Source organism: Mus caroli, unplaced genomic scaffold, assembly GCF_978045245.1.
Source record: "Mus caroli unplaced genomic scaffold, Mus_caroli_1 scaffold_4, whole genome shotgun sequence".
Classification (NCBI taxonomy): domain Eukaryota; kingdom Metazoa; phylum Chordata; class Mammalia; order Rodentia; family Muridae; genus Mus; species Mus caroli.
The window spans coordinates 2,873,357-2,899,930 of NW_028227259.1; the positions used below are offsets into that span (position 1 = coordinate 2,873,357).

Genomic DNA, 26,574 nt, shown 5'->3' on the forward strand with positions numbered 1-26,574 from the left:
CAGGTACCAAGTTTGTACCATAGGAAATGATAAAGTTCTTTCAGTGAAAAGAGAATGAAGCTAGATAGGCAGGAACAAAAGAAAAACACCAGAAATAATGAATGTGGAAGTGCTGCAATACAGAGCAGATGCTGGGCTCCCAGCAGAATGCAACAGAGTGGCGGGATAGAGGTGACTACTGGGACATTAAAATACAGTTTAGCAGTGCAGTAACACAGATAAATACTAAAACATAATTTAGAGTACCCCCACCACTTTCACCGATAAAGTTAATATGATCGATGCGTACTCACAATCATCGGTGCTCCAGGGTTCTGAGCTATAATGGTGGTGATAACTAATATATCATTTCTAAGCTGACGCTCATAGTGACTATGCCCCCTCACAAAGAGGTTTTTAAATACTTCCTTCAAAGCCCTAGAAAATAAAATGTTAGGAAAGGATATCGTCATACACAAAATGTTTGGGTTTCTTCAAAATTCGTTTGTCAAAACCCTCCCTTGTGTGAAGTGTATTGAGAAAGTGGGTTTAGGGGAAGCATTTAGACCACAAAGGTGGAGCCATTATAAAGGAATCTAGGTCCTTACAACAGGAAGCCCGAGTGCTCTTGCCTGGTTCCTTCCCTGTGAAAGGAGGAGTCAGCCTGCTGTCCAGAAGAGCATGTTTATGGCAAGTCAGCCATGCTGGCACCCTGAACTGATTTCTACCCTCTAAGACAGTGAGAAAACGATTTCTGTTGTTTTTAAACTACAAATCTCTGAATCTCTGAAGGCTGAACTAAGACATATTTCTATGGAAATACTTATGCCTTTATCAGTAAAATCCCACTTTTTAGACTTTGCCTAAAGTATTTCTCTTCTTTTATCCTTCCCAATCTGCTTCTAATTCACAGCAATGTGCCAGAAAAGAACCCACTAATCTAACTGCATACAGCTGCCAACGTGATTGCTCTACATGATTTAATCCCATCCTGTTAAAGCCACCCAAAGCTTCTCTTTATTCTCAGGCTAGGTTCTCTCTTCTAGCAGGCTTCCCGGGGCTCTGCTGATATGTTCTTGCTCTCGCTGGAACCTCAGCTCTAAGCAGTCTGTTGTACTCTTCCACTCCCATCATACTCAACTTCTCTCAGTCCCCCCCACCCCGCAATGATTTTTACTTCTTTCCTATGGTGATGCCCTCTGCAAACATCTTTTCCTGTGACTCACTCCTAATCTCTGAGATCCTGCTAAGGTTACTGAGCACAAGGAAGCAGCAACAGGCTCAGTTCCAGGTCAGACTTCTTAGAAGACAGTCACAGATTTTACATCTTGGGACCCATTTGCAGTTTTCTTTGTAATAACGTTATATTTCTTATTTAGACATTCACTCTGCTTAGCTTGTGGTTCTGTGGGAATGACCTCAAAAGAGTGGAAGACAGCACCAATAGCTAGAGAAGAGCTAAGTCCTCAGTTTTGCTGAGATCTGAATGAAGTGGCTCACTTTTAAAAAGCTGCATCCTCATCAGTCGGTGTTCTAGTTTCTTTTCTGTGATAAAACACTGACCAAAGCAACTTAGAGGAGGGAATGATTTATCTGGCTTACACTTCCACATCACAGTCCATCACTGAAGGGAAATCAATGAAAGAACCCAAGCAGAAATTCGATGGCAGAAACCATGGAGGAAGTATACTGGCCGGCTCACTTATAGGCTCATGCTTAGCTAGTTTTCTTGTACACTCTAGAACCACTGAGCATTGGTGCTGCTCACAGTGAGCTAGGCCATCTTATACTAGTTACAATAAAGACAGTCGCTCACAGACATACAGGCCAATCTGATCTGACCAATCCCTCTCTGACGACTCTCTTTTCAGCAGTTAGAGACTGTGCCACATTAACATTCAAAGCTAACTAGGACAGTACTGTTGGTTTATTGGGTCACATGACAACAAAAAATACATTCATTCATATTATTCTAAAAAAAGATGTGATAACTTACAAAAATCTTTCATTATGTTTATTATACTTTTTTTTATCATGTATGTACTTATTTTTGTCTATAAATGTAAGAGAAGGTCAGTCCATTCTAGCTTTTAATTAAAAATTTACTTTAGAATATATATACATGTGTGTGTGTGTGTGTGTGTGTGTGTGTTTTGCTTTCAGGTGTGTCTTCACTACTGTACATGTGTGTTACCAAGGGAGGTCACAAGAGGGCCCTGGATCCCAGGAAACTGGAGTTATGAGTAGTTGTGAGTTGTCATGTGGATGCTGGGAATCAAACCTAGGTCCTCTGCAAAAACTTAACTGCAGAGCCATCTCTTTGGCTTTTATTTTATTTTATTCTATCTTTTAAAATAAGAGTCTCACTATGTCGCTCTGTTTGGCCTGGAGCTCACTCTTGAGCTCACAGAGACTCCTAAATTCTGGGGTTAAAGGTATGCTGCTTACTACACCTAAGCTTTAGTTATATTATTATAATCTCAGGCTGACCCAAGCACAACAGACAATAACCATGGGTTAAATAAGTAAATGACTTCAAACTTTTTTGAATACTTGTGCACATTTTATTGACAATTTTAAATATATAAATGGAAAGGTAGTAAGTACTAATCAGAAACCTAATGAATAAATAGTTCTAAAAGTATAATTTTTACTTTATCCATCTGTAGAGGCACAATTTATCTATGTAATAAGACACATTTAGAGCATCCTAGAGACAATCACTAGAGAATCCTAGTGATTTCTCCTGGGCATGGAGGCACATAGTTGTATTTAATTTCAGTTCTGGGAAGGAAAAAGGAGACCCTCAGCTATATTGCATGTTTCAGGTCAGTCTTACTACATAAAACCTATCTCAAAACTCACAATACAACAAAAATCTAGCTTCTTATCGCAGGCATAATGATTTCAGTCACTGTGTAAAGTTTACCATTGTGTTATTCAAATGCTGATTACTTTGCCCTCATATCTTGTTTCAATCTGGACATGGCTTTGTTATGCTTATTCTTAAAAGCTCCGGTCTCAAGACTGTGTAAACACTGCTCTTCATTAATTCTCTGCCTTGCCAATAAAAGCCCACAGCCAATACAGAGCTTTAGAGAGAATAAGTGAGACTTCCAGTTCTAGGCGGGGCAGAGAAAGGGCCAAGAAGTAAAGGAGGGAGCTGTGAGGGAGGTGGAGTAACTATCAGAATAGGAGAGCTGGATCAAGAAAGGATAAAAAAAATCAGGTAAGATGGGAAGGTTGTCTGGGAGTAAGTCTGACTAGCTTGGAAGTTTATAATGGAGTAATAATGGCTCAAGGCAATTTAATAAATCTTAGCCTTTCTATGTGGTTATTGGGGAATTAGCTAGCTAAGAAATACAGCCAACAGATTAATTTACTGATTACATTGTATTAAAAATAATTCCTTTTATACATTGTGCTCCATGTTGGGCATCAATTTGTTTTGGTAATTTTTATTAGGGGGGTTTGCTACATGCCCTTGTTGCCTTTAAATATCTATTAGGGATTTCTACACCACTTTAGATCATTTAATTCCCAGTTAAAAGACACAGAGACCTTTAGATTTATAATAAGCTTTAGAGCACTGGAACTGGGCAGATATCAACTCTTTCTGCAATTTTGTCTACTTCCCTGTGGTGATCCTGGAGATATCACTCGCCATGTTCCTCCTAGGCATTCCTATTCCAGAATGCCAGCCCCCAGAGCCATGTTCTCACAACCCACCTATTCCATGGTGATTTCCTTCCTTCCTCCTCTCTCCTTCTCATGGTCCCTACCTCTGACCCTAAGCCCAGGAATCTGCTCCTCCAACCCAACCTAGGCTGTAGGAATCCTTATTATCCAATCAGGGATAACGTGAGGGGCAAAGTTTACATAGCATCATTTGGTATGTGTTAGGATCTCCTCCTCAGGGGCAACCAGACTTTGAGAGCCAGTATTTAGTATTTGAATACATAGCAGCACCAGACCAACCCCCTACACCTTAGTATGGAGATTTCATGAAATGCAGCCTTCAGATGAATCAGAATTTAACTGAACACAGATTCAAAGTTGTGGTTCTCTATCATTGGCTATGCTTCAGGGCAGAAGACATTCCTATCTATCTACATGCACTTACAGCAGGCATTCCAAGTTACTAAGCTGTTGTATAATTTCCTCCTTTGAAGATTTTTCCAGTAAATTCCAAAGTACTTCTGATGAACGAAATAAAAGCTGTCCTGAGGGATCTGGGTCATTGAGGTGAGCACAGATTCTGCTGGCTGCTTGGGCTTTCACCATTAAAGTGCAATTAACTCCTGAAAATTAAATTTAACAAACTATTTATACTGCATAGTCTGTTAGAATGAAACATTTAAACTCAGTAGTGGTATACACACCAGAAGTAGAGAGATGCTGCAGGACTTTCAGAACCCAGAGTTTCTCGACAAGCTGATTCTCAAGCAGGAGTGCTGACTGGACCATTGCCTTTGCCAATCCACCGACCTCTACCATTTTAATCTTGTATGAAGAACTCACCTGCTGGTAGCCTAACACAGCAACATGGGCAGTTATTTCACAAAATGACCATTTAGTAAGAGAAACAACTTGGAAAACTTTTTAAAGGACATGTGACATTTATACCGTGTACATACAGGAATGGACAACGTTTTCTATAAAGGGCAAGATGGTATTTGCTTATTCTTTACAGGTTAGTAAGATTTGTCTTTCAAGTATTTAGCTCTAGATGTTGTAGCACAGTATCATTGCAAAAAGAAAGTCATAAATAATATGAAAATAAATGGACATGTTTGTGTGCATAAAATTTAATTTGCAGTAACTCTGGTTTTGTCCTGTGGGCCTCATAGTTTTTGGCCTTGAAATAAATGCACAGATTTTGGAAACAATCTTAAATTCTAAAAAAAACAAACAAACAAAAAACAAGAACCAAAACAAAACCAACAACGAAACAAACAAACAAATGCAACTATCTGCCAGTAAGTAGTACCTTTCTGTAAGGCCAAAGAGCATGGTGGACAAATACTGTACCTTTTCACTCTATGGGACAAAGTACCGCTTCAACTAGTTCAAAGGATAAGGATTACATCACATCAGTAGTAAATGAGAGGGGAGAAGGAAATGATTGTGAATACACAGCTATTTTAGGGCAGCTGAACAGCGCGACCTCACAAAAACTTCATTTTGCCATAGGTCCTACAAGACCCTATCACTTTTGCTGGTTGCACAGGTGCCTGCCTAACTATGTTTAGTCACAAGGATTAAAGAATTCACAGTGATGTGAAGCTATATTTTTATATTATGATCTCATTTATAATTTCTTGATATCTTGACCTTTGAAAACAACTAGATTCTTTAACCTTGGCATAGTTCTGAGTTGTCTGTCTGTGAGCGCCCGACTACCCTGAGCCCAGAACTGGCGCTGCTTATATAGGTCTAGGAGAGGCATGTCCACACCCGATTGGTTATGCATTCAGTACCTCATTTACATACCTCATTTACATATCTACACCCGATTGGTTATGCATTCAGTACCTCATTTACATGCCCCAGGCCAGGCAGTGACTCGGCAAAAAACTACTGCACATGCACACATTGGTTGTTTACCCAAACTTATGGGTGGTGGCCAGCGGTAGCCAGCGCCGCCCTGTAATGGCATATGTGGCTTCCCACATCTGTCAGTTTGCCTTAACTTTGAGAACTTGGTTTCTGAGCCATAGATATGCCCCTGTCTATTCCTGGGATGGGTTATGTAATTCTTTAAGAGATTTTTGTGTTTCCTCTTTGCCGTAGACCCTCTGGGTCCCTGTGTCTGTGTGGAACGGGGTCTCTCGATGCGGGTGGGCAAAGCGTGGATGAGCGACAAACAGACACACACAGGAGAGTTCCTGTGGAATCTGAGTGTAATTTTCGAATCGAGCCTCAGACTTTTTATGCAGAGGACAATAAGGAAGTTGGGTGACATATTCCCAAGGTACAATTGAGGTAACCGGAATCTTACATAAAACAGAGGAATGCAAACACAAAAAGTCTAACAGGAACCACCTGGGATAGAATTCATTGATAACAGCTGGGATCAACAAGGGCTCCACCTAAGATTTACTAATCTTAGAAGCCAGGGTCAAGGGCTTCGTGTCCTTGCCATAGTTCCTATTTTAGTCTCTTGTATAGTCCACCTTCCCCTTAGGCCATTGTAAATACATGTGTATGGGTGTAACTCTGCTATAGTATCTATTCTGGTTTCTCCTTTGGTCTAAAACTTCCTTCTTCCTTAGTGATAGTAAATTCCTGTGAAGGGCAGTGACCTAACTTTTACTCAAAGAGATATTGTAATACCAGGGACAGTACTGAATTCTAAGCCCAAGGTCTTGCTAAGAACGAACTAGGATTGTTAGAACACTGGCGGACAGCTTTAGCTATGTCAAAATTCAATCTTAAAAAGCACTTATGATAGGAAAATATTGAAAGAGAGCACGTGGATCCATACACTAGACTAACGCGAGAATGGAATGCAAGAATGAAAAATTACTGTATGGGTAGGGAACACGACTCCAGGAGGAGAACTTCCTTGAAACTCTTTTGCCTCATGAGTGACTTTTAAGCCTCTCAGTTTGTCCAGTTGACTCGACCGGAGCGTAGCACCTCTTTAAGGGCTGCTACCTGTTTACCTGCGTTCTCCTGTATTTCTTTAAGGTAGTTATTTATGTCCTTCTTAAAGTCCTCTATCATCACCATAGATGTGATTTTAAATCAGAGTCTTGCTATCCAGTGCGTTGGGGTATCCAGGGCTCTCTGTGGTGGGTTCTGATGATGCCAAGTAGCCTTGTTTTCTGTTGCTTATGTTCTTGCCCTTGCCTCTCGCTATCTGGTTATCTCTGGTGTTAGCTGGTCTTGCTATCTCTGACTGTGGTTTATCCCTCTTGTAAGCCTGTGTGTCAGCTCTCCAGGGAGACCAGTTCTCTCCAGGAGGAATCTGGTTATGGAGATCTGTGGCACAGGGTCAGCACCAGGGTGCAGATGAACTGGAAGGATCCTGTCCCAGGTTCCTCCTCAGTTCCTGTGTCTTGAGGGTTCTGGGTGGGTCCCTCTTGGGCCAGGTATTTGAGCAGAAGATATTCTTAATTTTAATCCTATCTATTTCTTTTGGTGTATGTCTATGGCAATGTGTGCCAAGACCCATGCGTGCTATGGCATGTGTGTAGAGATCAGAGGACATTCTTAGACTTGGTTCTTTCCTGTGACTCCATGAGTCCTGTTGACTGAACTCAAGCCACCAGCCTTGGTAGCAGACACCTTAATCCACTGAGCCATCTTGCCAGTTCTGTCTTCTTTCCTTTAAAAGGCATCACTATATTGCTGAGTTAATTCTAAGCTTGTGTTCTTAATCACAACTTCTCATGTATGCTTTAAGGATTTTGTTTTTCCATTTCCCATTTAGGAGCTTCTAGCTTGTTTACCTACAAATGTCATTTCTACATCAAAAAGCTAATAACAGATTCCATGTAACTGTCCTTTGAGTTTGCTTCCAGTTAAGCTGTCCAACATCTTGTTTTCTTTATCATTTCAACTCTAAATATGAGTTTAAAGTGACTGCTTCTGTTCTCACCATCCTTTCATAATGCTATAAGATCACCTTCATCAATAGATCTCAGACATTAACTACAACTTTCCAGGTATGACATTAGCGTGACTTTTTCATCCGTCATTACATTAGGATGGAAGGTTTTGTCACTTCATGATATATAGAGATGTTGTCATTTTAGGAGATGTTTACAAATAATTATGGTGTAATGACAGGGAGAAAATTAAATAGGGAACTCAGACTCAGGCATTTCTATCTTTCTTTCCCCTTTTCTCTACCTGTCTTTCTCTCTTAGATAAAGGGAAGGTGGTTGAGAGGAAAAGGGGAATATAGAAATATAAGAAATTATACAAATGGGGATAGGTTACTGAATCTACTCTTTAACCAAATAAAATTTATAGCTATCATCTTACATTGGTTGAGATCTTTAAATAGATGCAGAATTAAGGTTGTATGTGTTATACTATTATAGAATTTTGTGTAGCGATACAGATTTAAGACTTTCATTGGCATCAATCATTGTGTGTTGCTACAAAATTTAAGATTAATTTTGTTACAACATGACATATGTATAGTTCAACTCTTATACAGATATTATGCCTATGCAACTCATTTTAAAATACAAGGTTTAGTTACAGTCTATTTAATGGCTGCTATTGCAAACTGTTTAAAATAATTAAGTAATGCAAATTAATAGCCAAACTCATGGTCATATTAAATACTAGTTTAGTTACTTACAATAAATTTTTTGATGTTATTCAAATAGAAAATAGCTAAGAATTAACAATATCTGACAAATCAGATATGGTATAAATAGATAGATGGTCTTCAAAACCTCAGAGATCCACAGAATATGGCATTTAAAATTGTTTCATTATCATAAGATCTTTTGACTATGAGACAGGCCTGATCCAGACAGCACCCCATTCCATCTTAAAGAAGATGATGAACATTGAAGGAGCTGCATTGGGACTTGCTTCAACTGTAGCAAGCCAGAGAGTAGGCAAAGAAAATGCCCGAATTTCAATAAGGACAAATGAATGCAGGATAGTCCACTATTAAGCTCAGCTAAGATAGGGTAAGCAAACCCTTCATAATTTCTGCTTCATAAAACGTCTATCGGATATTCTGAGCCAGAAGGCTGACAATAGATGCTCCAATGTTATGGAGAATTTCCAGGTGATCAGATGTCTCTGTCATTTCTATAATTTTTGGAAGCTGCATTCCTGTACTTCCTCCTTCTCAGTTCTCCGATGGGATTGAAGACTAGATATTCATCGTCTTACTATAAATTTAAATTGTTTAGGATGTAAGAAGATTTTATAAGTCTAAGAAGATGGTTTTAAGTTGGTAAAACAAGTTAGAATAGAAAATGATTTAGATACAGAACTCTGAACTCACTAAGATAGGATAGATAACAGAATACTCTAATTTGTCAAATATATAAGGATTGGATATTTTAAATAGCTAAATGCTTTCATAACTGTTATAATTGAATTCAATTTCTATTAGCTAGAAAAAGCCTTTTATTGAACTAAAATCGGGAATTATACAGAGAATATCTTGTGTATTGTATGGATGCATCACTTGTCAATTAAAAACCCTATGACCTATGGCTTAGGCCGAAAGCAGAGGTGGAACACCTGGGAGAAGAAAGAATTCTGGGAGAGAGCCAGAGGCAGAAGATTTGCTGAAAAGATGTGACAAGATGGACACATGGTACCTAAGCACAAGTAACCAGACATGGGAGAATGTAGGCTACAAAAAAAAAAAAAAATGGGGTATTTTAAGTTATATCTAGTCAGAGAAGAGCCTAGCTATATGGCCAAGGTATTTGAAAATATATTTTGAGTCTGAGTCTTATTTCTGGGAGCATGGGACTGGGAAAAAGAACCAGGGCCTAATTTCAACACATGTATTTGAAACTAACTGTTGTGACAATCTCACAGTGTTTGATGCTTACAAGCATAAGGCTTCTCTGCAGTGTGTTCTTTCACACACTTGAAGGGAACATGCACATGGAAGCTTTTCACATTGTTTACGTGCAATAGCTATTTCTTGTGAGGCTATACCAGTGCCCGGCAAATACAGAAATGGATGTGTGTGTGTGTGTGTGTGTGTGTGTGTGTGTGTGTTGTGTGTCTATGTGTGAACCTCTCTTCTCCCTGGGGACCAGTTCACAAGGACAAAGTCGATGGACAGCCCCATATGTACCCAAGGAGCTGAAGGGGTCTGCAACCTACAGGTGGAACAACAATATAAACTAACCAGTACCCCCAGAGCTGTGTCTCTAGTTGCATATGTAGCAGAGGATGGCCTAGTCGGCCATCACTGGGAGGAGAGGCCCTTGGTCTTGTGAAGATCATATGCTCCAGTACAGGGGAATGCCAGGGCCAGGAAGCAGGAGTGGGTGGGTTGGGGAGCAGGCTGGGGGGAGGTTATAGGGGGCTTTGGGGATAGCATTTGAAATGTAAATAAAGAAAATATCTAATAAAAATGCCTTAATAAAAAAAAGTAAAGGGGAACAGTCAAAGGTTTTACAAATACACCTCACATTGCTTACATATCTCTCCACCATGTGCTACCAGCTATGTCTGAATGCCTGGCAGTCTCATATAGGCGTTCCCATTTTGCTTATTTATATATGGCTTCTCATCATGATGTACCCTTTCAATGGTTTGGAAACTCTGGGTTATGGCAATGGTTGTTTGTGTTCTTTACATTCATTTTTGTGGTTCCTCCTCTCTCTTGACACTCATCTATTCTAGTGTGAGCTGGCTGAGCTTTGGAGGCTACATTTGGAGATGAAAAAGCCAATGTCTACTTCTCCACAATGCAGGTTCCTCATCGTTTATGCCCTGTGGAATTCTCTTGTTCAGAATAAAACCTAGAGTCCGGCTCACCATTTCTCTACACTGATTACATTCTTTCATGTTCATAATTTCTCTACCATTTGACTTTTTAGGTTTCTTCTGAGGTTTTTGTGTTTGCTACAATGTTCTGGCTTTCTCCTTTTTGACATTTTCTACCTTCTTAGTGTCCTAGGTTCACTCCTTGGCTGTTGTCTCCTGCAGCCTGCAGCATACATGGGATCTTAATGATGGAGGTGCCAGACAAGGCTCTTCCTCTTTTTGAACCTTTCTAGTCTTTGGATCCTTTGAACCTCTCTTATTTCTTTGAGTCATATTTTCCAACTCTCAGTATGAACACTTCCCATAATGCTCTTCTTGGTCCCTTGCTGTTTACACGACTTATTTTTTGACTAATTCAACCACTGACAGGCTTAATTTTCATTTCTACTCTGCAAATTTTAAGCCTGTTTGTCTTCCCTGATGATCTTCATGTTCGTGCCCCCCCACCCCCCCTACACTGTGTTCTCCAGTCTGTGTATCTGAGATCTCACGCTGCATATTTAATTGTAGCAGCTGTGTTCTCATGCTAATTGTTACCCAAAACACCTGTTTACAATGCCCTGAACAAGGGCTAAGGAAGCCTGCCCACAGTTGGCTCTGATTGGGAAATAAAGTTGCCAACAGCCAATGGCTGGTCAGAGTAAAAGAGGCAGGACTTTTATATTTCCAGGACAAGGGATAAAGGGAAGAGGAAGGAGAGATTCGCCATGACAAGGATGCAGAGAGATCAGAAGTAAAGGCCAGCCGCCAACATATAAGAATCTGGGGAAGCGACCTCAAGGGCCACTTTGGGTCTAGGGAATCAAAGAGCTCTGGAGGGTGGCAAGAAGCTCGATCACCTGATGGGAGCTCTAAGCAGATTAACTATTCTCCGCTACATTTAATAATCTCCTTAAGTATTTCACTAGTTCAGATGTCTTCTCTTGTTCTCCTTAGTCACAAATTTCTAGACTACCATAGATTTACTTTTAACTATTTAAAACATATAAAATATAATTTATTTATTCTCTCTTACTATATTAATTGCAAATTATATAATCAATGAAGATAAGTATGCCTTAAATATTATATATACTCTTAAGACCAATGCTTGGTATAATCTTCTCATAAGTACACATTAAGATTTCCTTAGCTCTCTGGGCTGGAGAGATGGCTCAGCAGTTAAGAGCACTGACTGCTCTTCCGAAGGTCCTGAGTTCAAATCCCAGCAACCACATGGTGGCTCACAACCATCTGTAATGAGATCTGATGCCCTCTTCCGGAGTGTCTGAAGACCGCTACAGTGTGCTTACATATAATAAAGAAATAAATCTAAAAAAAAAAAAAAGCTTTCCTTAGCTCTAACATACAGAATTCTCCACAAACATTACAGAGAATGACACCAGCATTACTAACTTAACATTTACGTGGGGCGATTGATAGTGATGAAAATAATTTCATTTATAATTCTAAGTAATACTATTGGTGTATTACTTAGAATTATAAACTTGATATTCCTTTTCACCTGGGCCATAAATATTTACCTTCAAGATAAAAATTTGATATAAACTTCCAAACTGAAAAAAAGAAAACTTATGCAATTTTTAGAGATGAGGTCAAAACTATGCAAATTTGTTCTTTTTAGGTACTGAATCCATGAGCCCATTTGTTGAAAGTTTAGTGAAATATGAGATGATGTCACTTTTTTTTTGTTTGTGTGTTTCCCAAAGACAAAAATTATCATTGAAAGATCAATGAAAACTTACCTGGAATATGTTTCTTTAATGGTTCTGCATGATAGAAGTCAACAATACATTTACAAATTTGTATCCTTAATGCAGAACTTGGTATTTTCATTAACTCACCTGTGAGAAGGATAAAAGAGAGCAATGTATTAACATGTTATAAGTTTATTTTAAGATGTAAGCATATAATACTGATTATAGAATAATTAAGATCTCATCAGATATTCACATTGCATCATATAGTTGCATGTGTGATCTTATGTATGTTATGCATTACTTCATTTGAGAGTATATGTTGAAAGAGTTCTTGTTAGGTGTTGCTTTTAATATGAATTTTTACACAACCATGATTAAGTCCAAGAGAGAAAAGAGAAAATGAGATATGCAGTGAGTGTAAGAGGTGGGAAGTTGTTGCTGGCAAACAGTATGCTGTTTGACAGTTAATCCAAAAATAGTAAGTAGAAAGTACAGTGCAAAGGATAAGATATAGTAAATACAGAATCCCAGAGCACAGCGACCTGCCAATTCCCAAGTATTATGAACTTCAGATAACTAGGTTACTATTTTTTTTCAGATAATTAGCAATGAGGGCTTTGTTTATGCCATATTCACCACGAATAGGTAGATAATGATTTGCACTACAACAAATTATGCCTTCAATAGGGGAATAGAATTTTTTGGATCAATGATAGATTTATAGAACCATCATCTTACACATGTTCTATTGTTGGGTGAAATGAGGTGATACAGTGCATGACAGTATATGTGAACATACATGCACATGTGACTACATAATACTTTGAGTCTATTATTATATATTTGGTATCTCAATCATTTCAGCCTGTCATTTCCAGAAAGAACAGAATGATACTAATGGCATAGATACTGAAGTCAAGTTATCCGAGATTAAATTCTGGCTCTGCTACAAAATCCCTTTGGTACCTTGGTTTTTCCATCCATAAAAGAGGCATAACAGTTGCTACATTTAAGCATGCTATCAAGATTTATTTCGTATGAGACAAGGGCTGAGAATGTTTAGCATATCATTAAGTGCTACATGTGATAGTTACTGTTAGATAAAACATAGGTCAGTGGTCTTTCTAACTAGACTCAGAGATTTGTGCTCCACGGTGTACTTGTTTCTTAATGTTCCACATTAGCTTTGCTCTCAATTTGCTGGCAGACTAGCAGGAAGGAATCTGGGGCAGTCTTTGGCTCAAAGGCAATAATTTTATGTTCAAGTTTTCTGGGTGAGCATGAAGGACACAGGATTTCTTTTCCTCCATACCTATACTACTACTACTGAGTTCAATTGGGCTAACTCAATAATTTAAACTAGACTGCATTCACTCATTTGAAGTTCAACAAGAATGTCCCCTCAGGAGAATCTGAAGAAAATCTGCAGGGCTCTGCAGTGACCCATGCTGTCTGGATACCTAAGGACAACCAGAGTCAGCAGAATCAGTTTTAAGATTAAACTGGTTCAGATTGGATTCTCTGAGCATAAAAGAATAAACAGTTCTTTTAAATCTGGGCTTTCATTTGGGCCTCATGTAATATTCACTTCCATCAAAGTGGACATGTGTGAGGGAGCACGGGGACAGGGGTAACGTACAAGGCAGGCCTCCTTCTTGCTTTAGCACCATCTCCTCCAGAAAGCTGACCCTTACTAATAATGTCAAGAATATCTCCTTATACATCATGTTGGAAGCTTCATTTGGAGTGAGAATGTCAGTGTTTTTAAAAATAAAAAAATAATAACAATAACAGGCAAGAGAGCAATTAAACTAGCCAAGCAGGAAGTATGTAAACTTTCATCTGCTTCTCCATCTTTTCAGCTCCCACAAATTCAGAATATTTCTTACAGCTTCCTGATTAGCATTTTAAAGCAGAGTACCAACTTTTCTTCTTATTTATCTCCAGAACCCTTCTTGAGAGTGAGAAACATCTACGCATCATTAGAAGAAAGCCTAACACTTACATGGTGGAGCTGCAGGTTCTTAGTAGCTGTCATGGACGTATTTTATACTTCACATTGTGTATTTTCATTTACTTCATGTTTCCAGAAATTAAAAAGGCACTAGACAGGGAAGTATCTGCACTACCTCATTAGTGATGTAAGAAGCCAGGAGTTCAGACTTTGCCCAGTGGCAATGCACTATTACTAACAGGTGTCAGTAAGTAAAGAATAATGGGAGGGCAGGACATGGATTATTCTAGAATGTCTGCTAGTTTTCTAGGAGGCAACATTCTAGAGTAGCAGGGCCAACAGGGACACTTAAAAAATAATATTACCAACAAAATCTATTTTTAAAAAAAATATTAGCATGTCATGTTTTAGAATGTCTTCTTCCTATTTAACATTTTCTTGTATGGGGAACACTTGGAAAACAACTTAAGAGAATAGTTTTAAAAGTTTACTGATCATTTATCTATTATTTCACTTTTATAAATAAAGACATAAACTAGTAACTATGAATTTAACATAATTTGTTTGGAAAACATATCATCATGTCCCAGAGGCTTATTATCAGAAAATGTTGTTGGTTTTTTTCTGTTTCACTTTTTTTTTTAAATTTATTTATGGGGCTGGAGAGATGGCTCAGCGGTTAAGAGCACTGACTGCTCTTCCAGAGGTCCTGAGTTCAATTCCCAGCAACCACATGGTGGCTCACAACCATCTGTAATGAGATCTGACGCCCTCTTCTGGAGTGTCTGAAGACAGCTACAGTGTACTTACATATAATAAGTAAATAAATCTTTAAAAAGAAGTATATATGGTTCCAAACAGTCTCTTATTTTAAAAAAGTTTATTTATTTTTATTCTTTAATCCCTCTTTTATAGTCCAGACTTAATCCCCCTCCTTGTCTGCCCCCCAACTGCTCCCCATCCCATACCTCTACCCCTACCCCACTCCACCAGGAGGCCTCCCCACTCCCTGGGGCCTTGAGAAAAAAATTTTTTATGATTGCATTTCTTAGGAAATTATTTTCTTATTTCTAAAAAATGAAAATAAATCTAGATACAAATGCATACCCTTTTATGACATTTTTCATATTTGATTTTATTTAAAAGTTTGGAGCACACAGTGAACAATGTATGTGAACTCAATGGTTTCAGCAGCTAAGCATAAGCTCAAACGTGAAAACACTTTTGTGCTTACTAAAAGAAGACTGCAGATACTTGGTGGGAGTTGGACATGAGATTCCATCCCTAGTTATGTAGCTGTTGGCAATTGATAGCTGCTGGCAGAGGACACTGGTTTCTCTAAGAGTGAAGGCTCCAGTGAAAGCCCACCTGCTCGAGAATATTTGACAGCACAAACTGATCTTGATGGGAACAAAAGGACAGTCAAAGTTGGGTGTAGATCCAAGGAAAGTTAGATGAGGGGTGAATATGACCAAAAGATGGCATATAAACCTTTCAAAGAACTAAAGAAAGGTTAACAAACACACAACTAAACTATACATCAAGTTTTTAGAAATCCGGCATAAAAAACAGAGGGGGCTTTGCTGATATGAAACACCTCAGGAGCTCTTTCCCTCAGATTGGTCCCCACCTAAGACAGTCTTAACTCACCCAGAAGTGCAAATGAATTAGCAGTATCTTCAGTGTAAGTTATTTCATCCGATACTTTCTTTTTCAAAAATGGCAAGCTTCAGTAAGAATGAAGAACGACAGAGTAATTTTAAATGGATTCCATGGTTGATACATCCCTTACAAAAGGTGAAATATTTATATTCTAAAGAATAAGGGATATTCTCTCTTAGCCTATCATATTCTTTAGTATAGAGAACCAAAAACAATAAAAATGAAACTTGTATTTCTAACTAATCAAGCAGAGATTAAACAAAATACATTGGTAAAAGTAACAAGATCCAGATGATCTAAGAAAGTAACCTCACATCACTCTTAATAAAATCCTTACAAATCATGCTGCTGGTGGCAAAGTCACTGTGCACTGCAATTGGAATCAGAACTAGGAGAACTCAGCTACAACTTAGAAATGCCTAATGACTTTTCCTGAAGTTCATAAAGCAGGAGTTACCAAATTCATCATCAATCTCTTTCCAAAGGCTAGTGCCTCCTCCTTATTAATCGAATTAGCAACTATTCACAGGAGAACAGAATACTTTTGGAAACAATAATTCAATTTTGAAAATATTAATTATATTAGAATTGTAATTCACAGTTACTATAACCAACAGTATCTGAAATACTTATGTGTTAATCATAAAAGATCAAGCTTATGATTCCCAGGTCATTAGACTAAATGACTTCTTAAAACAAAATGTAAACCATTTGAATCTCCGTGCTGTTTGAAGCATGACCTATTTGTATATACAACTTCCAAGTCAGGTCAACACATTTATGACATCATTGGACAGTGACATTGAAAGTGATCATATGAGGATGTAGGCACACTTTTTTCCTCGTATTGGAAAGTAGCTGCAAATAGCAACTAAAAACGACCATATGTGGGCACAGAATACACAAGTTAATTTGAATTTACAAGTATATCAAGGCAAGCTACAAAGAGACTATTTTTTAATTTATGTGGGGACTCATTCCTGTTCTTTTAGAATTAAATTCAAAGCAAATAATATTATCATCTAGTTAACTGATGGACAGCTAAAGATTTCAAAACAAACACTCTAAATATCTTGCCCCAGTTTTACATTTTTTCTACCAAAGGGGACTCCTATAGATGAAGTATTGGGGGGCTGGGGGTTCAACCCAAAAAGTTATGCAGGAATTAGGAATGTGCTCCTGGCATAATGGAAAGAGCAACTAGAGACCAAAGCAGAAAATGTGAAGTATTTTCAATGACTTAATCTCCAAAAAAATCTTGAGAAGACAATCAAATGAGGATTGGGCCTAGTGAAATGCTGAATATAGGTGGAAATTTGAAATGTTAAAAAAATAATAATGTAACTAATTTACAAAGGAGGGAAAGGGAAGAGCACAGCTGAAAAGCTCTGTGAGGTTACACAGCGAGGCATTCTGCAGACTGAACCAGCTGGATGGAGCAGACACTGGAGGGAAGGCTGTGAGCCCAGTCCTTTAGAACCTGCACAGCTCCACGCACAAAAGGGCAGTTTGTAATACAGTCACGTAGCAACACAAAAAACTTCTAGTCTGTTTGAAAGCACTAGAGCAATAATTTATTTCTTTGTATTATTTTTCATTATTTTACTACGATGTCAAAGAATTGATGTAAATGGCTAAAGAACTCTGCTGCTAAATATAAGAGTTGTAATGTGTACACACACACACACACTAATAGTGTCACTTTGTTATTTAACATATTAAATTGATAGGCTTAGAAGATGAAATTGTCAAAATGATTTCTTTCCAACTTTAAGAAATCTCTCCTTCAGTGTATTGACTTGAAAGTGACTATTTAAACATATATCTACATCAGCCACTATGTGGCAGCAAAGAAGCATTTATAAGTGTGAGTGTCTACATAGACATAAGTGGGGACATTTGATCTATTTGTACATAATATATGTATACACACATATATGTAGTTTCCAGAATTGGTACAGAAACTACAATAGAGGAGCATAAGGCATAATAATTTTATAACTCTTACCTGTAATTTATGTTCCCATACATACCAAACATAATTTTTCTTCCTCATTAAAATGGCAAAATCAAATGAAACATGACCTAAGAATAGACTTTTGAGTGTCAAATATTTTTAAAGAGTAAAAAGAACGCCAAACTAAAACTAAATGCCTTTAAGTTTATGTAAAGATTCTCTCAAAGCAGGACAGCCCTTTGGTTTCATTTGCTGCTTACCAATCATGTAAGCCTGACTACATATCAGAAAGTATTTTATATATACTTATAATTTCTATAGCGATCTGTAAAATCTGAAATAGTAATTGTTCAAATCCTGTCACCAACTTATATAAGTTTTGCTTTTTATTATTTTGATACTCTATATCTCTAACATCTTTATAATACAAAATAGAGCATATAGCACAAAGTAAAGTTAAAGAAAAACAACTTACCCACATAATTTTATGATGTCAGATGCAGGTTCTACAAAACAGGGCTGCTTTTCAATTTTTTCAGCACACAGACTCAGAATTTTAAAAATCTGTGCCAAATCTCTTAGAGGCTTTAATATTTTTGTTAGGAAATAAAGTTATCATTAATCTATAAACATATTTTAATAAGAATTTACCCCAGAAAGTTTACAAAATCCTATCTATCTTGTCAAGTGTGGTGAGTTTTAGTTTAATTCGTTTGAAGTCTAAAGAGGACTGTACTTTTAGCAACATTATATTTTTCATCCCTTTATATCAACCACAACACAAACAAATACAGCTTAAATCCTATTTTAATGTTGTACTTTATTTTTTCAGATCCATTTTCTTCTAATTAGCATTAAAATTGTTTGAGATTTTTATTTCACTTAAAGCTGACATAAAAGCAAAATGTATTTCTAGAGCTTCAAATAATAGCATGTTTTATTTTGCCTGTTTAAAAGACATTATTAATACAAAGCCAGATATGGTTGAGTTTTGTTTGATGACTAAGACATCATTTTTCTTATGACTGCAGGCCCCAGACTGTCTCAGGAGCTTCTTGGTCAGGGAGGGGACCTCCTTCAACTCCCTCTAAACTGAAGCATCCATTCCTATAAGGAGAAGAGGCTCATGTGACTCAGGAAGTAAACCTTACAAGTCTTGGAAAGCTGGCATTTACGACTGGGGAGCTGCACATAAGTTAAAGGATGTAGCATTGTGAGCTCTCATTGCTATTAACAATGGAGAGTGCTGTTTAGTGATGCATCTTTCTCTAAGTCATCCATGTTCCTGTAAGTTTTGCCAATAAAGTCAATATTTTGCTAACTTAGACTTGGGTAGACTGTTAACTTGTTTTTTAATCTGTGCCTTATCAGAGTTAAATAGGTTCTGTTCATGTCTCCCCAGGAAAAATTACATAACATACTTGGTGTCTGAAGAGGGACAGACAGAAGCAAAGAAGAGTTGGGACAGAATGATTATATGGCCTTTGCAGTGTGTGATGAGACATGCATCTATGACTGATCAGTTTGAAGGCAGAGCCCAGGAGAACAATCCCAACAGGGGTTCTTTTCTCCCTGTGGTAAGGGGTGGTGTGCCTCCTTGCTTCAGTGGTGGCTCCATACTCCAAGATGGGTGACAGGGCATGCAGACAAGGTTGAGATGTCTCAAAGTGGAATATCTCTGGGGAATCCCAGTTTGGTCATCTTCTTTTATGTGATATGGGAATGGGGATTCTCTTGGTGACTGGAATTCAAAGTGTGAGTATGTATACACTCTAATAACAGTTCAAAGACTAGAGACTGTATGGCAGTCCCCCAGGTGACAGTCGGCAAGCTGTGGTGACCTCTGTATGCCCACTGCTATATATAATAAGATATGTAAAAGAGGCATACATGGCAGACTAGAGGAAAGTCTTGTTTTAAGGAGGAATTACAATGGGACAGGACAGAAAACTGTCACCTTCCGTGTTAGCCTTTGATATGGTGAGTATCCCACTGCACTCATTCTAAGCAGCTGCAAATGACCAGATTCAACCAGGAGGTATAAGTCATGACAAGGAGATGGAAGGGAAAGAGAGCTGTGCTGGAAAGCCCTTCATGGCGTCCAGAAGCCTAGAGCTTGGAAGAATCCAGCACTGAGGAGGACAAGAACCAATCAGAAGTGATGGTCCATGATTCCCCTCAGGTCTGGCCTTTAATAGAGATGAAGGGAAAATCCACAACACAACACATTGGTTTCCCTTAGGTTTAGAGAGTTGGTAGCAAGCAGCTCTACTTCTGAATACCTTTTTAATAGGCTGGCTTTAGAGGTTGTATGACTTTACAAAGTGATGAAGTATCCCTTCCCAGGAAGCTGTTATGAGACTTTTCCTAGGAGATGTGCACAGATTTGTTTACTTTAGATAGGGCACTGCTAACAGATTACAGGAACAGTTCTCCGTAGTCTAGCTTAACCAGTGAGTTTGTTGTGACTATTTGCACAATTGCACATGAGCAGTTGCTTAAGAGGAGTATAGATGACTCAAAGGCAGCTGCAGCACTGCAATGCATACTTTATCTTGAGTCATGACTCATAGAATCTGTATCCCTGGAGTTTCTCACACAGCGTGTAGGCAGCTTTCCAGTTGGAGAGTTTCCTCTTCTCAGCAGTTGTGTATCTCTAATATAATCTTGGAGAGTGAGTACATGAATCTTGTGAGTTTCTGCTTTCTAAACGTTCTGAGTTTTGCTTACTTCCTGAGCCTCAGGAACCTCTGTCCCTTCTCCAGGAAAGAATGCATCAATTAGAAGGAGAGTCTATGCAACCCTGTGGCCCCTCCCCCGCTCCAGCTCCCACATTTCTTCTGCTCTCCTCTGCACTTCCCCACAAGCCTTGGAAGGGGTGATATAGATGCTTCATTAGTCTCCTTCCTCTGGGGCAGAGTATTGAGCAACTATGCCTGAGCAATAGTCAAGTCATCTCAGAAGTTTAATATTTTTATGAGTCTCAAGAACAACACCCACCACAAAGAGAAAGTATTCCTTCCTGATTGAGACTGACAACAGTAGCCATCTATAGGTATAAATGTTTAAAAGGCAGTTTAACAAGAAGATTTCATCTGTTCAACAGGACAGGACAGCAGTAATTACATACCCTCTGAGACCTATGACCTCTTTAGACATGGGCTTCCAGATGGGAATCCCTTCTCTGATTCTTACAAACAAACAGGTAATAAACTTACATGGCTTGTGAGTCCTTGTTACTACCACCATAGGAAGGGATCTAGTGTATTTTTTTAGTGTTTCCAGAGTAATGAAATGAACACACCCACATACATAAAGGATACAAATCCATTCTGATAGCAGTGTATCAGTTTCTTGATATAATTAAGTTGTTTTTCTTCTGAGACATCCTAAAACAAATGGTCTGTTAGTTCTTTTGTGCTATTAAGTTAGCTAAGATTTTTGAAAAATTTATTCAGTGTATAAAAAAAAAACAAGCTCCCTGCACCTTCTGTAGGGGCAAATCATCAGCTTGTTTGCTCCTCTGAACACCCCATAGTCTGAAGGCCTCCAGGAGATCTGCTGCACCCAGGGCAACAGGTAAGGGACCCTCCCAAATAACCACAGCAGCTGGAACCCTGAGGAGCCCAATGGGCTTGAGACCCATCCCCTCCACTTGAACTCCACCTCCCTTCCCAGGAGGACAGATAATCAGCTTGTCTGCCCCTCTGAAGACCCCACAGTCTGAAGGCTTCCCAGAAGATCTGCTGTACCCAGGGCAACAGACCTCACAGTCTGAAGGCCTCCCAGGAGATCAGCTCTACCCAGGGCAACAGACCCCATAGTCTGAAGGCCTCCCAGGAGATCTGCTGCACCCAGGGCAATAGAACATCAGCTTGTCTGCCCCTCTGAAGACCCCACATTCTAAAGGCCTCCCAGGAGATCTGCTACAATCAGGGCCACAGAGCTCCCAGGAGACTTGCAGCAACCAAGAGACACAAGAGGCAGGCTCCAGAAAGACACACCTAGGCCAGTTGATTTATTACCAGAGGTAACCAGATGGCAAGAGGCAAGCACAAGACCCTAAGCAAGAGAAGCCAATATACTTTGGCACCATCAGAACCCAGTTCTCCCATCACAAAAATCCCTGAACATATCAACACACTTGCAAACCAGGATGCTGACTTAAAATCCTATCTTATTAAGATAATAGAGTCCTTTATAGAGGATATAAATAACTCAATGAAAGAAATACAAGAAAACACAGGTAAAGAGGTAGAACCCCTTAAAGAGGAAACAAATAAATCCCTTAAAGAAATACAGGAAATCAAACAGGTAAAGGAATTGGACAAAACAATCTAAGACCTAAAATAGGAAGTAGAAACGATAAAGAAAACACAAATGGAGGCAACCCAGAAAATGGGAAACGTAAGGAAAGGGGTCAGGAACTAAAGATGCAAGCATCAACCACAGAATACAAGAGATAGAAGAATGAATCTTGGGCACAGAAGATAACTTAGAAGATATTGGCACAATGGTCAAAGACAATTGAAAACATAAAACACTAACACCAAGTGTCCAGGAAATTCAGGACACAATGAAAAGACCAAATCTAAGAATAATAGGAATTGAAGAGAGTAAAGATTCCCAGCTGAAAGGACCAGAAATATCTTCAACAAAATTGTAGAAGAAAACTTTCTCAACCTAAAGAAAGATGGTCATAAATGTACAAAAAGCCTATAGAACATCAAATAGATTGAACCAAAATAGAAAAATCCTCTGGTCACATAATAATCAAAACACTAATTGCACAGAACAAAGAAAGACTATTAAAAGCTGTAAGGGAAAAAGGCCAAGCAACATATAAAAGCAGACCTATCAAAATTACACCAGACTTCTCATCAGAGGCCCTGAAAGACAGAAGAATCTAGAAAGAGCTCATGTAGACCCTACGAGAACACAAATGCCAGCCTAGGCAACTATAACTTGAAAAACTCTCAATCATCATAGGTGGGGAAAACAAAATACCCCACAACAAAACCAAATTTAAATAATATCCATCGACCAATCCAGTCCTACAGAGGATTCTAGAAGAAAAACTCCAACACAAGGAGGGTACCTACACAAAAGAAAAAACAAGAAATTAATCATCTCACAGCAAAACCAAAAGGAGAGAATCACTTACACACAATGTCACCCACAACAACAATCAGAACAGGAACTAACAATCATATGTCTTTAATATTTCTCAATATCAATGAACTCAATTCTTCCAATAAAAAGATATAAGCTAACAGACTTGATAAGCAAGCAGGATCCAACATTTTGCTGCATACAAAAAACACACTTCAATGAAAAAACAGATATTACCTAGAGTAAAAGGCAGGAAAACGTCTTCAATGCAAATGATCCCAAGAAACAAGCCATTCTAATATCCAATAAAATAGACTTTCAAACAAAAGTTATCAAGCAAGATGGAGAAGGACACTTCATATTCATAAAAGGAAATATCCATCAAGAGAAAGTCTCAATTCTGAACATCTATGCCCAAAATGCAAGGGCATTCACATTCATAAAAGAAACTTTACTCACGCTGGCGAGATGTCTCAGCAGGTAAGGGCACTGACTGCTCTTCTGAAAGTCCTGAATTCAAATCCCAGAAACCACATGGTGGCTCACAACCACCCATAATGAGATCTGACACCCTCTTCTGGTGTATCTGAAGTCAGCTTCAGTGTACTTATGTATAATAAATAAATAAATCTTTGGGCTGGAGCAAGCAGAAACTGAATGTGTGAAGTTGACCAGAGCGAGCAAGGCCGGCGGGAGTAATCAGAGGTCCTAAAAATTCAATTCCCAACAACCACATGAAGGCTCACAACCATCTGTGCAGCCACAGTGTACTCACATACATAAAATAAGTAAATAAATCTTTTTTTTTAAAAAGAAACTTTACTAAAACTCAAAACACATATCAAACCACACAAAATAATAGTGGGAGACTTCAATACCCAACTTTCATCAATGGACAGGTCATTGAAACAGAAACTAAATAGAGACACAATAAAACTAATACAGATTGTGAACCAAATGGATTTAATAGCTATATACAGACCATTTCACCCTAAAACTGAAGAATATACCTTATCAGCACCTTATGGTACCTTCTCCAAAATTGACTATATAATTGGTCACAAAACAAGACTCAACCCATACAAGAAAATTAAAATAATCCCATGCATCCTATCAGATCACCACAAAGGACTGACTTAACTAAAAAACAAAACAAAACAAATCAAAAAGCCAACCCCCCACCCCAAGAAAAACAGAAAACCCACATACCCACGGGAACTGAACAGTGCTCTACTCAATGATAACTTGGTCAGGAAAGAAATAAAGACAAAAATTAAAGACTTCCTGGAATTAAGTGAAAATGATGACACAGCATACCCAAACTTATGGGACACCATGAAAGCAGTGCTAAGAGGAAAATTCATAGCACTAAGTGCCCTGATAAAAGAATAAGAGAAACTTTACACTAGCAACTTTTAACAGCACACCTGAGAGCTCTAGAATGAAAAGGAGCAAGCACTCCCAAGAGGAGTAGAAGGCAGGAAATTGTCAAACTCAGTACCAAAATCAACCAAACAGAAACAAAGAGAACAATACAAAGAATCAACAAAACCGAAAGCTGGCTCTTTGAGAAAATCAACAAGATAGATAAACCCCTAGATAAACTAACTAAAGGGCACAGAGAAGGTATCCAAATTATAAAAATCAGAAATGAAAAGGAAGACATAACAACAGAAACTGTGGATTTAAAAATTAAAAATTTAAATTTTAAAATTTAAAAATCATCAGATCCTACTACAAAAGCCTATACTCAACAAAACTGGAAAATCTTGATAAAATGGATGATTTTCTAGACAGATACTATGTACTAGAGTAAAATAAAGAGCAGGTAAACTATCTCACCAGGCCCATATCCCTAAGGAAATAGAAGAAGTCATCAACCCCCCCCCCCCCCAAAAAAAAAAGCCCAGGGCCAGATAGCTTTAGAGTGGAATTTTACCAGACCTTCAAAGAAGTGCTAATACCAACACTCCTCAAACTGTTGCATAAAATAGAAACCGAAGGAAGACTACCTAATTCATTATAGGAAGCCACGGTTACTCTGATACCTAACCACACAAAGACCCAACAAAGAAAGAGAACTTCAGACCAATTTCACTTATGAATATCAATGCTCTTGACATCCAAGATAAAATCTGCAAAACACATGAAACTCAAGAAGAAGGAAGACTGTGGACACTTTGCTCCTTCTTAGAATGGAGAACAAAACACCCATGGAAGGAGTTACGGAGACAAAGTTTGAAGCTAAGACGGAAGGAAGGACCATCCAGAGACTGCCCCATCTGGGGATCCATTCCATATACAACCACCAAACCCAGACATTATTGCATATGCCAGAAAGATTTTGCTGACAGGACCCTGATACAGCTCTCTTGTGAGGCTATGCAAGTGCCTGGCAAATACAGAAGTGGATGTTCACGTCATCTATTAGGTCACTAATGAAGGAGCTAGAGAAAGTACCCAAGGAGCTAAAGGGGTCTGCAACCCTATAGGAGGAACAACAATATGAACTAACCAGTACCCCCCCAAAGCTGTGTCTCTAGTTGCATATGTAGCAGAGAATGACCTAGTCAGCCATCAGTGAGAGAAGAGGCCCTTGGTCTCGGGAAGATCATATGCCCCAGTACAGGGGAATGCCAGGGCCAGGAAGCAGGAATGGGTGGGTTGGGAAGCAGGGAGGGGGAGAGGATAGGGGGCTTTGGGGATAGCATTTGAAATGTAAATTCAGAAAATATCTAATAAAAAAATAAAAAAAAATACTCAACAAAATTCTAGCAAATCGAATCCAAAAACATATCAGAACCATCATTTACCATGATCAAGTAGGCTTCATTCCCAGGGATGCAAGGTTGGTTCAATATATGAAAACCCGTTAATGTAATCCATTATATAAACAAACTCAAAGGGGGAAAAATTCCATGACCATATCATTAGATGTTGAAAAAGTATTTGGCAAAATGCAACACCCCTTCACATTAAAAGTATTGGAGAACCTAGGAATTCAAGGCCCATACCTAAACATAATGAAAGCTATATACAGCAAACCAACAGCCAATATCAAATTAAATGGAGAGATGCATGAAACAATCCCACCAAAATCAGGAATAAGACAAGGCTGCCCACTCTCCCAGTATCTATTCAATATAGTACTCAAAGTTCTAGATAGAGCAATAAGACAACAAAAGGAGATCAAGGGGATACAAAGTGGCAAAGAAGAAGTCAAGATATTACTGTTTTCAGATATGATAGTATATATAAGGGACCTCAAAACTTCTACCAGAGAACTTCTACAGCTGATAAACAACTTCAGCAAAGTGGCTGGACATAAAACTAACTCAAATAAATCAGTAGCCTTCCTTTATACAAATGATAAATGGGCTGAAAAAGAAAATAGGGAAACAACACCCTACATAATAGTCACAAGTAACATAAAATATCTTGAGGTAATTCTACCAAACAAATGAAAGATCTCTATAATAATAACTTCAAGTTTCTCAAGAAAGAAATCAAAGAAGACCTCAGAAAATGGAGACATCATCCATGCTCATGGATTGGTAAGAGTAAATGGTAAAAATAGCCATCCTGTCAAAAACAATCTACAGGTTCAAGACAATCCCCCATCAAAATTCCAACACAATTCTTCAAAGACATGGAAAGAGGAATTCTCAATTTCATCTGGAAAACCAAAAAACCCAGGATAGTAAAAACATTTCTTA

General features: G+C 38.4%; 1 protein-coding gene across 2 annotated transcripts in view; it reads right to left on the minus strand.

Annotated features, from left to right (window-relative positions):
- Cfap69 (cilia and flagella associated protein 69) overlaps nt 1–26,574 on the minus strand; it is a 79,490-nt gene that overhangs the window by 44,137 nt on the left and 8,779 nt on the right. The window contains exons 3-9 of one of the 2 annotated variants that reach the window (XM_021163223.2): nt 21,070–21,135; nt 18,222–18,331; nt 15,778–15,854; nt 12,219–12,317; nt 4,362–4,511; nt 4,103–4,280; nt 294–417 (exon numbers count right to left, since the gene is read on the minus strand). In XM_021163223.2, coding sequence (XP_021018882.1) covers nt 294–417; nt 4,103–4,280; nt 4,362–4,511; nt 12,219–12,317; nt 15,778–15,854; nt 18,222–18,331; nt 21,070–21,135 — 804 coding nt within the window. Of the gene's footprint in view, nt 1–293; nt 418–4,102; nt 4,281–4,361; nt 4,512–12,218; nt 12,318–15,777; nt 15,855–18,221; nt 18,332–21,069; nt 21,136–26,574 lie in introns of those variants that run through there. The other variant, XM_085836407.1, reaches the window with a different exon arrangement.